The sequence below is a fragment of the Perca fluviatilis genome, chromosome 13, assembly GCF_010015445.1.
Source record: "Perca fluviatilis chromosome 13, GENO_Pfluv_1.0, whole genome shotgun sequence".
NCBI classification, from domain to species: Eukaryota; Metazoa; Chordata; class Actinopteri; order Perciformes; family Percidae; genus Perca; species Perca fluviatilis.
The window spans coordinates 29,444,988-29,458,358 of NC_053124.1; the positions used below are offsets into that span (position 1 = coordinate 29,444,988).

The 13,371-nt window shown below is 38.0% G+C and overlaps 1 protein-coding gene across 1 annotated transcript in view; it reads left to right on the plus strand.

The window, feature by feature from the left end:
• The window catches only part of grin2da (glutamate receptor, ionotropic, N-methyl D-aspartate 2D, a), a 176,769-nt gene that overhangs the window by 10,260 nt on the left and 153,138 nt on the right, over positions 1-13,371 (plus strand). Inside the window, 1 exon segment of the mRNA XM_039820656.1 lies at positions 1,274-1,540. Within this exon segment, the coding sequence (XP_039676590.1) occupies positions 1,274-1,540 (267 nt within the window).

A 13,371-nucleotide genomic window follows, 5' to 3' on the forward strand; every position in this document is an offset into this window, starting at 1 on the left:
AGAAAGAAAGAAATTAATTCCTCTTTCAACCAGCAAGCGGCTCATTTATCCAGATTACACTAAATGTGACTCGGAGCCGGAAGAAGGCCATCACTGTTTCTTTCACTGACACTGAAAGCCTCGTTCAAAAGTCAAGGACTTTTTTTTGAGGAAAACAGAAGTTAGTCAGCCACGAGGCAAAGAAAAGAGCTGAACTGCATGAGAATGTCAAGAACTAGACTGCTACTGTATGGATACACTTCAACATAACTGGGAGACTTGCAGCATTGAGTCCAACGGTCTCTGAATTATGTCCACGGCAGTTACGATTTACGGCGAATGCCAATGCCAATACTTTTTGATAGCTTGTTAGCTTGTCTGCCTGGACTAAAGACTGAAGTAGCATGTAACACAACTGTCCTAGGGGATAAAAGTAAAACTCACTACAGCAACAAAACAAAAAATACAATAAAGCTTCTTAATTAATCAACCCATCACCCTTGCAGTTTTATGTGAATGACGATGAGATGGCAGTAGTGCTAACTGTGTATCTTGGACTGAGTGTGTTTATAACTGTGCAAACGTTTATTTTGGGTCATATCGTTAATGCATTAAATATCCAATACAGACAAGTTTAGGTGAAAGCTGAGTGTTGGTTTCTTCATCACTCTCTGCATGCTATTCACCCAGTTGGGCTAACAGATGCATGTAGTTTCTGACTTCATGCTGGAAACTGGACTGCATCCTGTTGGCTTTTTTGTTTTTAAACTTAACTTAAAGGAAAACTATGGTTTATTACAGCAGAGTATTATCTTCATAACTCAGTTATGATCAGACCCCAATTTTTTCAGCAGGAATCCAGAATGAAAATCTGCGAAATTTTGCGGACTGGTTTTCTGCTTGGGGCAGAGATGTGTTAGCATTCTGAGTTTTATTTTAAATTTTTTAAAATCTGAGGAAAATCTGAGGAAAATCTGAGGAAAATCTGAGGAAAATCTGAGGAAAATCTGAGGAATTCTGCGTCCGCAGATTCCATGTGACCCTGGTTATGATAACTTTTAAACCCACGAAAGAAACTGCTGAAATCTTGGGATGCGGGAACCTTTCTAAAATTCTGTCTAAAAAGGAAGCAACGAGCTTGAGCAGGCAGAACTGGTAACATTGATTTGTTATCCGCCTTTTTTCTGATTGACCTTTGTCTGTATTTGATAAACTGTAACATTTATTTAGGGACAATATGAACCAAAATGCCCACATGTACTCATGGCTTCATGTTGTCTGTCAATGCTTCCAGGAAAGCGGCTCCATCTACCTCCAGTTCACCTGCTCCACCTCCCTCCAGCTCGAGGTCATCTTCGAGGTGCTTGAAGAGTACGACTGGACCTCCTTCTCTGTGGTGACCACGCGTCACCACGGCTACGAGGACTTCCTGGCTATGGTGGAGGGTATGACGGACGGCTCGTTCATCGGCTGGGATAAGAAGAGCGTGGTGATTCTTAACGTGACTGATGACCCTGGCGGAGCTCGGACAAAACGGCTGCTCAAAGACAACGAAGCCCAGGTGAGTCACTTTTTTATTCTTCTCTTAAAGTATTGCTCTTTTCTGCTGGACACAAGTGTTGAAGGAGAATGTTGTGGATTTTCTTAGGTCGATTTGTGGAATCAAAGAATCTTCAGGGAGACCGGATAGGTTTCGTTCCTTTTACACATAGGCACAAAACATGCGCACACTTGTCATTGGCCATCCCAGCAACCAGCATCCCCATATAAGGTCACTCCAACTCCAACAGTTGTTGGAGTGACTCCCAGACATAGTTGTGGACAGACGCTCAAAACTGCACGTAGGCAGAAAAACAAGTCAAAAACACTTTTCATAACAGAGTCATGAAACCAGGGTCAAGAAAAGTTGACACAGAAATATAAGAAACATAGCTTTAACATATAGGAGTTTTCAGTAGGAATGTAAGAGATAAAACAAAAGTCATACAGTAAAATAATATCTCCTATATTACGTCATATGATTTAATTTCTCTAAAAGCTTAACCTGAGAAATGAGTGTTTCCACAACACCCGTCTCGATTACACTTTACAATAACCATCGCTAATAAATGGTAAATTGATAGTTAATTAAACTTAAGATAATAGTTATTTTACTGTTAACTAACAATAAAATAATCATTAATAAGTTTGACTAATTATTACTTAGGCTATAATTTATGTTATTTTAACAGAGTGTTACTGTTGCCCAAATCTTAAAATTTTGTATTGTTATAATAAGTATTTGTTAATGATTAAGAAACCGTTCATAAACCGTCAATAAACATGATTTGGATGGCAATTATAAAGTTGCATCTGATGAATACATTACCTTGTTAATAGTTAATTAAGACTTTGTAAAGCAACTATAAACATTATTTAAATAGCTTTTATCAGTGTTCAAATAATCAAATAATCATATCTTTTATAGATTGCCAAGAAAAAAAATGGGGCCACATTAATGTTACTTGTTGCTTTATAAACCACTTATTAATCATTAACAAAATATTATAAGCATTAGTTGCAACTTTATAATAGCCATCCAGATAATGTTAATAGATGGTTTATGAAATAATTATTAAGCATTCACAAAGTCCTAACCATCTGTCTAAATCTATGAACATATTTTATATTACACTAAACTAATGATAACATAACATAAATTATAACATTACTTATAATTAGGAAACATTATAAATCATCATTTCATTGTTTGTTAACAGTAAAATAAATGTACTATTTAATTTAATGATGGTTATTATAAACTGTTACCCCTGTCTCTTATTTTGATAAGCTGTCTACCTTGAAACGACTTCTTTTAAAGCATGAGGCTCAGCTATCTGCTACACCTGTAAAGCCTTCACAAGCATTAAAGAAGCAGATGTTGAATGCATCTCTAGTTTGAAATAGACTCTTGGCGGCGCCCATGAAAGAGGAAGTGATACAGGGTCTAAAAGTCCCAGATTCCTAACATCTTTTAAACGTCCGTTTTGGTTGGGTTTATAATGTTCTCACAGGATCACAGACAGACTTTGGTAACCAGGGTTCAAAATTAACTTTTTTGTCCACCAGCTAAATGGCTAGTGAATGTTCAAATATTACAAGCCACTCAATAGATTATCATTGGGTTTTTTTAGCTGGTGAGTGAAGCAAATCTACCAGCCAATTGCATATTTTACCAGCATTTGGCTAGTAGATGGTGCTAATTTTGAACCCTGCTGGTAACATATAATAATCTACAATAAAAAATGGTGGAAACATACGTACATCTATTAGCGTTAAAGAAGTGTACATTGGAACGACTGAGTATAAAAGCCTTCATTTTGGAGGGCAATAAGAAGCTGAAAATGCCCAGCACCTTCTTCAGGGAATTCGAACTAGAATGGCCGAAGAAATCACAATTTGTAATGCGTTTTCAAACAAAGTGGCAATAGCTTTATGCAAGTGCATTGCTTTAATAAATGTATGAATATGTGAATTTTGAACTTGTTTTAAGAAAAGCACAGAAATAAGTAAATGCACATTGCACAATTTAAAGAATTAGAAAATAAATACTTTAAGTCCAAATGAAATGGCATCACATTTTTCAGTAAAAAATCACTAGAAGTACTCAGCCAGTGTCACCATCATTCAATGAAAGCCAGTTAATGCAGTTTTAGAAATTATTTGATTGGCTAGATGCATTCTGATTCACGGATTGGGGGCGTAATCACGAAACCAAAAAAACAAAACAAAACAAAACAAAAAAATATATATATACAGTACAGGCCAAAAGTTTGGACACACCTTCTCATTCAATGTGTTCCTTTATTTTCATGACTATTTACATTGTAGATTCTCACTGAAGGCATCAAAACTATGAATGAACACATATGGAATTATGTACTTAACAAAAAAGTGTGAAATAACTGAAAACATGTCTTATATTTTAGAGACTTCAAAGTAGCCACCCTTTGCTTTTTTTGATAGCGCTGCAAACCCTTGGTGTTCTCTCAATGAGCTTCATGAGGTAGTCACCTGAAATGGTTTTCACTTCACAGGTGTGCTTTGTCAGAGTTAATTAGTGGAATTGTTTCCCTTATTAATAAAAAAGCAAAGGGTGGCTACTTTGAAGAATCTAAAATATAAGACATGTTTTCAGTTATTTCACACTTTTTTGTTAAGTACATAATTCCATATGTGTTCATTCATAGTTTTGATCCCTTCAGTGAGAATCTACAATGTAAATTGTCATGAAAATAAAAAGGAAACGCATTGAATGAGAAGGTGTGTCCAAACGTTTGGCCTGTACTGTATATACTGTATATTTCCCTAATTTTGAGTTTTCCTCTGAAAGCTGTAGCAAAAAAAAAAAAAACGGCAGTTTAATTACTCCAAAAACTCAATACCAGGTTAATCAAATTTGTCAGATCCATATATATCTAAGGTGCTCTTGTGCACCTGCAGTCGTGAGTTTATAAGTTACTTCTTTAGGCGTTTTAACCAGAGGAAAGATTCTAAGGAAAGCTATAGCATTGCACCATTTAATATTGGCTTACAGTAAAAGCTGTATTTAGGGGAGGTTGACTGAGGACACACTATTCATTTACACTGACGTCCTGGGGGAGCACTTACACACCCACACACACACTACCGCACACACACACCTGGGAGCTTTGTAGTGTAGCTCTGCACTGCAGCTGCTCCCCTGAAACACTTGAGCATTTGGTACTTTACAGAGGGATTCTTCAGCAGTGCTTCATCCTGTATGATAAGTCCACTTGTGTGAAGGTTTTCAGCGCATAATTGCAAACAAATCACACGTCTTATAAACTATGGACGACGGGAGGGTGCTCTTCTTTAACAGTGTCTGGCTTCCTTTTTTCCCACGGCACATCTAAGCATACGGTTATAAAACACAAAGTGACCAATCACAGCAGAGGAGCAAAAGGTTTAACCCTCGGGTCTGTCATTCACTTGCACGGCTTTTCTTATCACAGCTACGCAGATGACACCCAACTAATTATTTCCTTTCCGGAGTCTGAAACTCAAGTAGCAGCACATATCTCGGCCTGTCTGACTGACATTTCTTTTTGGATGTCCGCACACCATCTGAAACTCAACCTTGACAAGACTGAGTTCCTTTTCCTTCCAGGGAAGGGCTCTCCTACCCAAGACCTGACTATAACAATTGACAACTCTGTGGTAGTCCCCTCCCAGATTGCTAGAAACCTGGGTGTGACACTTGATGACCAACTCTCCTTCACTGCCAACATTGCTGCAACTACCCGATCGTGTAGATACATGCTGCATAACATCAGAAGGATACGTCCCCTTCTTACGCAGGATCTGGTTCAGGCTCTAGTCATCTCGCGTCTAGACTACTGCAACTCCCTCCTGATTGGCCTGCCTGCATGTGCCATCCGGCCCCTGCAGCTCATTCAGAACGCAGCAGCTCGACTTGTCTTCAACCTCCCCAAGTTCTCTCACACTACACCACTCCTCCGCTCCCTTCGCTGGTTACCAGCTGCGGCCCGCATCCGCTTCAAGACACTAGTACTTACATACAGGGCCACGAACGGATCAGCCCCAGCTTGCATCCAGGACATAGTCAAACCATATACCCCAACACGCCCACTCCGCTCTGCATCAGCCAACCTGCTTGTTGCCCCCTCACAGCGAGGAACAACCAATTACTCAACCAAATCCCGACTGTTCTCTGTCCTGGCTCCTAAATGGTGGAATGAGCTCCCTATTGACATCAGGATGGCCGAAAGCCTACACATCTTCCGCTGAAGGCTAAAAACACATCTCTTCTGACTACACCTTGGATAAACAAAAAAAAAATGTATATATATTTCTTGAAGCTGCACTTTCATATGGCTCTGTGTAGTTTTGCTTATTTAAAGCTAATGTACTTGCACTTACTACTTGTTGTCTGGAGTTTGCACCTTCAGAGTTGAAAGCACTTAATTGGAAGTCACTTTGGATAAAAGCGCCAGCAAAATGACATGTAATGTAATGTTGTTGTCCTCGGGTCAGATTTCGTCAAAAATAAGCACTGAAAATGTAAACGACAAAATATTGGGAAAAGTGACAAAAACGTTGGAGAAAAAAAATACCACAATGTTGAAAAAACACAATAAAAGTGTTTTTTTCTTTCTTTCAACAACACAAGGGTTAAAGCAATGGGTCTCAATTTTTTTTTCATGAAGGTACCCCCCTTTATTTAATATTTTTGGCCCCCTGACCAGCGCAAAACATTTTTGGTAGAAAATAAAAAAAAGCCTACACTGTAAAGTTTTCACCGTAAATGTACAGATATATTTTGGCAGCAGCTTCTCCGGTAAACTACTGTTTATTTACAGTAAGCATACTGTTTTTATGGTATTTTACTGTAAATAGACATACAGTTTCTTTCTTCTCGTATATTTGAATTTACAGTAATATACTAGCTGCAGTGTAATTCCCACCTTTTCCTTTATTTTCCAAAGATGCATTTGTATTAACAGTAAATACCTGTAATCTGTAACATTCGCAGATAGTGCTGTAATATTATTATTTTCTCCCAGAATGCATTGATTTACATCAGGATCCTGTATAACATTAAAACAGTAAGATACTCTGAGATGTTAGCTGTAAATTTAAATCAAAGGTACAGTGTAGATATATAAAGAGGCACAATACAGTGCTGCGCTATCAGTGTCTGATTTAATAAACTATATTGTAACTGAAAAACACTTTCAGTTACAATTTCAAATATTAAGAATCCGTTAGTATAATTATTTAAGGAATTATGCATAACTGATATTTTTTAAATGAACATGAACCCTTGTGTTGTCCGTCTATTTGCACATATATGAACCTGAAGTATAAACTATCAGCCAATTCTGTGTTACATCTTCTTAGCCAACTTCATTCCAACATATTACCCCTAGTTTTACACTTATTTTTGGATGTAATGGTCAATAAACCTAATTCATATTAAATTATAACTAATTATTGAGTTATAAAAACCCAGAAATTATGAATAATGTTGACTAATAGTTAAGATCAGAGTAACATACGTATGTTGGTGGTTAATCACAGCCTGTTTCTTATATGGAAACTTCTGTGTTAGTTTTGGGCAATTTGGTTGAAAGAATCCGATATTTGTGATATACAAACTTTGAAAACGGGTCAAATTTGACCCGAGGACAACAGGAGGATTAAAAAAAAAATCCCGTACCCCCTGCAGTACTCCAAAGTACCCCCATTTGAGAAACACTGGTTTAAAGATTATTAGTCTATATCCTCGACGTTCTACTTCTGCCGGATTTCAGTCATTTAGGGCGGATATCTGTTGCCTTGGGCTTCTTTTGTGTTGCCATTTTAAACTCCGGTGGATTTCTGAGGACTATGGTTAACTGCTCCTCAGATCTCTGCAGGGTAAATCCAGACTGCTAGCTAGACTATCTGTCCAATCTGAGTTTTCTTCGAACGTACACATGTTCCACCAAACAAGTTCCTTCCCGAAGGCTATTTTGCAGAGGCGCCATTGCTCCATACGGCGCTTAGCTCCGGCCAAGACGATTGTGATTGGTTTAAAGAAATGCCAATAAACCAGAGCGTGTTAGGCGTCCTTCCTTGGGAAAATGCATTACATAAAATACATTTTGAGTCTCTTTGTGGAATTTTGTCTCTTTGTGGGATTTGGCATCTCTTTGTAGTCATGTGAGTCTCTTTTTCCGCCATTTTTGTTTTCTTTGGGGTCGTTTTGGGTCTCTGTGGTCATTTTGTAGTCACTTTGTGTCCCTTTGTGGTAGGTTAGCGTCCCTTTCTCACGTTATTTTGGACCGTTATTATTACCACATCTGTGTCTAAAACGTTGGAAAAGCTAGAGCAGATAATAAATAAATAACTCTCAAGAAGCTTAAGGCTATAGTGTGTAATTTTTTTGTCGCCCCCATGAGGAATTCTAAGTAATGACGACAAAACTGTCAGTGCGTCCACATGATAGAAGCCTTCCGTGATCGCGCACCCTGCTCCACACAGTTGCTAGTAGCCAAGGAGGACACGGAGGATTAAAAAAACATGATGGACTCTTCAGAAGAGGTAATTAAATTCACTCGAGTTACACACCAAAGCTTTAGTTACATTCATTCAGCTTAGGTGGTGCCCAAAACGGCTCGGATGCTGCACCTTAACCTTATAATGGCAGGGAAAACCTTGGTCTTGGGTAGCAACCCTAAAAGTGCACATTTAAAATATCAGAAATCAGACTGTACAGTGACCCAGGAAACTTTTTCTAAACGCTAACCTCTAAAAGGTTTTAAAATAAATAGACTCTGTTTCTGCATCATTGCTGTTGAATATAAAAGCTGCAGACAAACAACGTAGTCCAGGCGAAATGGCAGAATGGACAGAGGTGACAGATTATTAGCTGCTCTAACACATCGGATATGGAGGAAGGAGTTTCTGGGTGTCTAAGATCTTTTCTCTTCCTTCACCCTAACCCTTGTCTTTGTACATGAGCATTATCTCCTCCGTCTCTCTGTTTCACACTGTATCCTTTTTATTCGTATTCATTCCTTGCTCTCATCATTTTACCATTGTCAGAGTAAATGACCTTTGTCAAAATGAAGTCCACGAAAGGGAGAAAGGAAGAAAGCAAGACAGAAAGAAAAAACTAAAATGAAAGGGAGAATGGACCAAAAGCAAAAGGTCCAGAGTGAATGATGTAATGTAATGAATGTGATATGAAATGTTGAAGGAGGGAGGGAGGGAGGGAGGGAGGGACTGGACTTTCTGTGGGCTTTAGATGTGGAGATGTGTATATACGCAGGGTGTGATTTGTGAAAAAAGCAGAGATGCAAGAATGAAACCCTCCTTTCAATACCATGGATATAGTGCCACTCAGCCAGCCATGCCAAAGCACTTATTTATGAACTTCAATATCCAATGGAAAATAATCTCAGCATGAAATAGCACAACGTGGTGTCAACATAAAATACAACGCTTTGAAGCCGGGAGCGGAGTTAAATTCCCAGCAAAAACAAAATATTTTTACTCAGGAAACGCTCGTTTGTTTCTTACGAGTGTTTTAATCCAATCACCATCTTTTTCCTAAACTTTACTAGTCGTTTTAGTGCCTAAACTTAACTGTCATCGCCACATGATGCTCACATTTTCTGGCTTAACTCCACTACCACGGCCCCTGGAAGGACTGTCATCTGGCGGTGCCTGTATCCGGATCGCAGTCACCTATTGGCGGCTAAACAACTGCCGCTGGTAGCCGGCGTCCTGGACCTCTGTAGCGTCTAAATGCAACCAGCAACTGCTGCTTGGATTTTATTGTTCTATGGCACTATAGACTGTTCACGTTACAGCTTTACTTAGTTTAAAATACTTCTATTTTAGCTATATAATATACTGTATGGTCTATTGGTGAAGTTGCATTGATCACTATGAGGGGGGATACATTTTGTCCCCACCGGGGATAAAAATAATTCAGCAGAGGAAGGGATATGTAGACCAGAAACGGGGAAATCCCACACATCTCCCCCTGCAAATTGCACCCTATATATACATTTAAATGTCTTTTTTGAGAAGATGAGTTTGTACAGGTGCAGGATATTTTAGGAGATGGGTTTGTGCATTTCTAGCCAATGTGTAATGCATTACATTTAGGTGAGCCAGTTCCAAAGATTTTGTGTTGTGCATGCTCTCTCACTGACATGGCTTACTGGGACACAAAATGGAATAGAGCCATCTGTAATAACATTCCCATCAACCTATCTTTCTGATATCCAACTTAACAAAACTCAGAAACAAGTGTTTTTAGCTGGTTTGACAGCCGCTAAGAAAATAGTAGCAATGAGATGGAAACCTCCACATTCTCTTAATAAGCAGTATTGGGTTCTCACATTTATAGATGTGGTGTATCTCGAATTGTCCACTGCACGCATTCATGGCGCAAGAGAGGACACCATTAGACTCTGGGCCCAAACATTGGAAAAACTCAAGGGTTTATTGAGTTGAATTTATACCCCCCTTTCTCTGGTTTTATGGTCATTTTGTTTTATTTTTGTTGTTCTTGTTCATCTGGTTCATTTATGTTTTCCTCATTATTATTCATATTTCAACTGTCGTAGATTTCTCTCAGCTCTACTGTACTGGTTTAATTATTATCCCCCCTTTTTTTTATGGATATTTTCTAACAATTCTAATAATCTGTAGTACTTAAATATATTTGTGTATATGTTGATATTTTGAAATATGTTCTGTAGGTTTGTTTATTATTTATTTATTTTATATAATTTTTCTGTATCTTGTTATCCCACTGATTATCCCCTTTTTTTTATTATTGATTTATACATTTTTATTTCGTACTGGTGTAATTGCTGATTGTTTGTCTTCGTTGTTATATGTCATGTTTAAATGATGTTAAAACAATAAAAATTTGATAACAAAAAAAAAATTCCCATCAACCTCATTTGTACTTTGCATTGAGTGCTAATTAGCAAATGTTAGCATCGTGACACGCTAAACTAAGATAGTGATCAAACCAACCAATGAAGTTTCCAGTATGTTGCTTGTTACTAATTTATTTTGTTAATGATGTTGAAGGTAAATTCAATCATGTGGAATACTTTTATTGGCAATGACATTATTTATAGCCAAAAAATGGGAAATGAAGTACCAAAGATTATCAACTGCCATTGACCACCATTCATTTTGATCAAATTCTCTATGTTGAATGATCCATCCGGATGAACACAAAGCACTGTAAGACATAAAACCTCAACTCTTTCTGTAGACTTGATATTTCCTGCCTTTGGAATTAAAGGTTGTTTTAAATCGTAAAGGGTAATTTCGGTATTTTTCAACCTGGACCCTATTTTCTAAGTCTAAGTGACCTAATCCTTGAAATGGGTCCAGTATTGAGCTAGAACGCTGGAACCTGCAGATGCAAATCAGGCTGCAATGTAATGTTGTCAAGACACTTAGAGTAATTATCTGAGCATGGAAGGAAATTGAAGGTGTACAATTGCCCATTAACGTTACATTGCAGCTTGTTTGTCTTGCTTAATACTGGACCAATTTTTAAAATAGTTGTTTCCATCAGTCACTTAGACACAAAAACATTGGAAATATATACCGAAGTTACCCTTTAAGCCCGCTGCCGGTATCAGATGTTATGTTTAAAATACATTGATTGTGTCAAAGGTCCAATATGAACTGGAAATGTCGAGTGGTACTTCAAACTACCTTGACATGATGGTGCTAAAATACATTTGTTAGCTGAGAACTGCTGTGGCTGCTGAACTATTATTAAATGTCCAACACTAAAATGTCCACTTTCACGTCAACAAAAGTCAACAATGGGCAGTTATGCGGCAGGTTTTTGGACATTCTCCAACGATGTAGTGTCGTTTTTTTCAAATGTTGCCCTATGGGTATTGTCTTCCAGGGTCAGTATCATCCATCAAAATTTTGTATTTTTAACAACAATATATCAACATGATGTCCTTGAAAAAATAAATAGCGTATTGCATGTGTATTGGCCTTCCAGCCTTTAAAGGAGCACTGTGCTTGGAAGCAGTCTTGTACGTCTCATTTGTTTTGTCTTCTACTCGATTCTTGTAATGGTGATCTGGGAATTGATAGGGTCTGCTACTGTATCATTAAGTACGTTCAGAGGCTTCTGTATCATAGGACTGTGCAACTAATCAAATTTAAATTGCAATTATGATTTTGGCTCCCAATAATCACACAAACAGAGTAATCGAGAAAAAAGATTATTTTGCACATTACGTTTTGCAAGTAAACTCTTATTTTGTCTTGTGTTCTAAATGAAAAACAAATTGGAAAAGTATGAAGGGAAATGTCACAGCTCAAGGTGTTTTTTTAAGTTCAATAAATGCAACATCTTTTCAAAAGTCATAATCGAGCAGCCCTAGTGTATCTGCTTTGGAGGAGCAAAGATAAATGGGCGAGGTAGCTTGAGTGAGGAAATACCAGAGCATCGTATGCAAAAGTCTGTTATCGGATGAACACACCCCTTTACTAGATACTGGAACCCTGTTAGTGATTGCACACACTGGCTTATTGGGCTATTTTGATGTGGGATTTGTTTTAAAAATTGTATTTTTTTTTTTTTTTTTTATTTAAGATAAAATACAACTTCAGTTGCACTTTTGATAAGAGTACACATCCGTTGGTTTGCACTGTTTATATAAATAAAGGAATATTTGTCTGCAGCTCATTCAGTTAAAAACATTTTGAGAAAATCGTATTGTTAACTTAAAATCAGGAATTGTATTGAATTGTGAGTTAAGTGTATCGTTACATCCCTTACAGTCAAACATTAAAGGACAATTCCGGCGCAAAACAAACCTAGGGGTTATTAACAAATTTGTGTCCCCACCCTGTCATTCTCTGGGACATATTTTCATGCTAATCGAATGTGTTTGTAGCTTGAAAGAAGCTAGCGCGGACCGCTGATTAGCTTACAACGCTAGTATTCGGGGCATAGGGAAAGTAAAAAGAAATCGCTATTTTGTACCACTAAAAAGGCTCAAAATATCACCAAACTTCAACAGTAGCATAATGAGGGTTCCTAAATGTTAACCGAAGCATTGAGAACTTTGTAAGTGTACAGACAGTTTATTGAAAAGATAGATTATAAAGACACTCGTGTTCATGTTTACATGCGGCCGCCCTCTTGAAAACCAGTCAAGACTTACAGCTTGCAATGCAAACTAAAATCAAAAGCAATTTGCTCAATATATCTGAAATAATCGCACCAATGTAAAACATAACTTTTCTAGTGTAGCTACTTACTCAGTGGATAACTGTCCATCTGGTCCCTCCGGTCTGGGTCGCCATCTCCAATTTATTTTCGGGACATGGAAAAAAGTTTCAAGTACAGCCCTGTTTATCAGAGAGGGGAAATCTTCAGACTGTACAAAACACAACGTCTCTTGGGTGTCGCGACGCAACAGGTCCCACTCCGTACAACACAGACACTCCTGTTCGGTGACCGTAGCTTCACAATGTCCGCAGGTACACCACCAGTTTCCCGAAGTACGAGGCTGTGCATTGACTACTGGTAGCTCTCTCTCTCGTAGCCCTTTCACAGAGCTCCCGCAACTCTTCGTTCAATAAACTGTCTGTACACTTACAATGTTCTCAATGCTTCGGTCAAAATGTAGGGACCCTTATTATGCTACTGTTGAAGTTTAGTGATATTTTGAGCCTTTTTAGTGGTATAAATAGCGATTTGTTTTTACTTTCCCTCTGCCCCGAATACTAGCGTTGTCCGTGCTAGCTTCTTTCAAGCTAATAACACATTCGATTAGCATGAAAACATCTCCAAGAGAACGATCGAGGTAC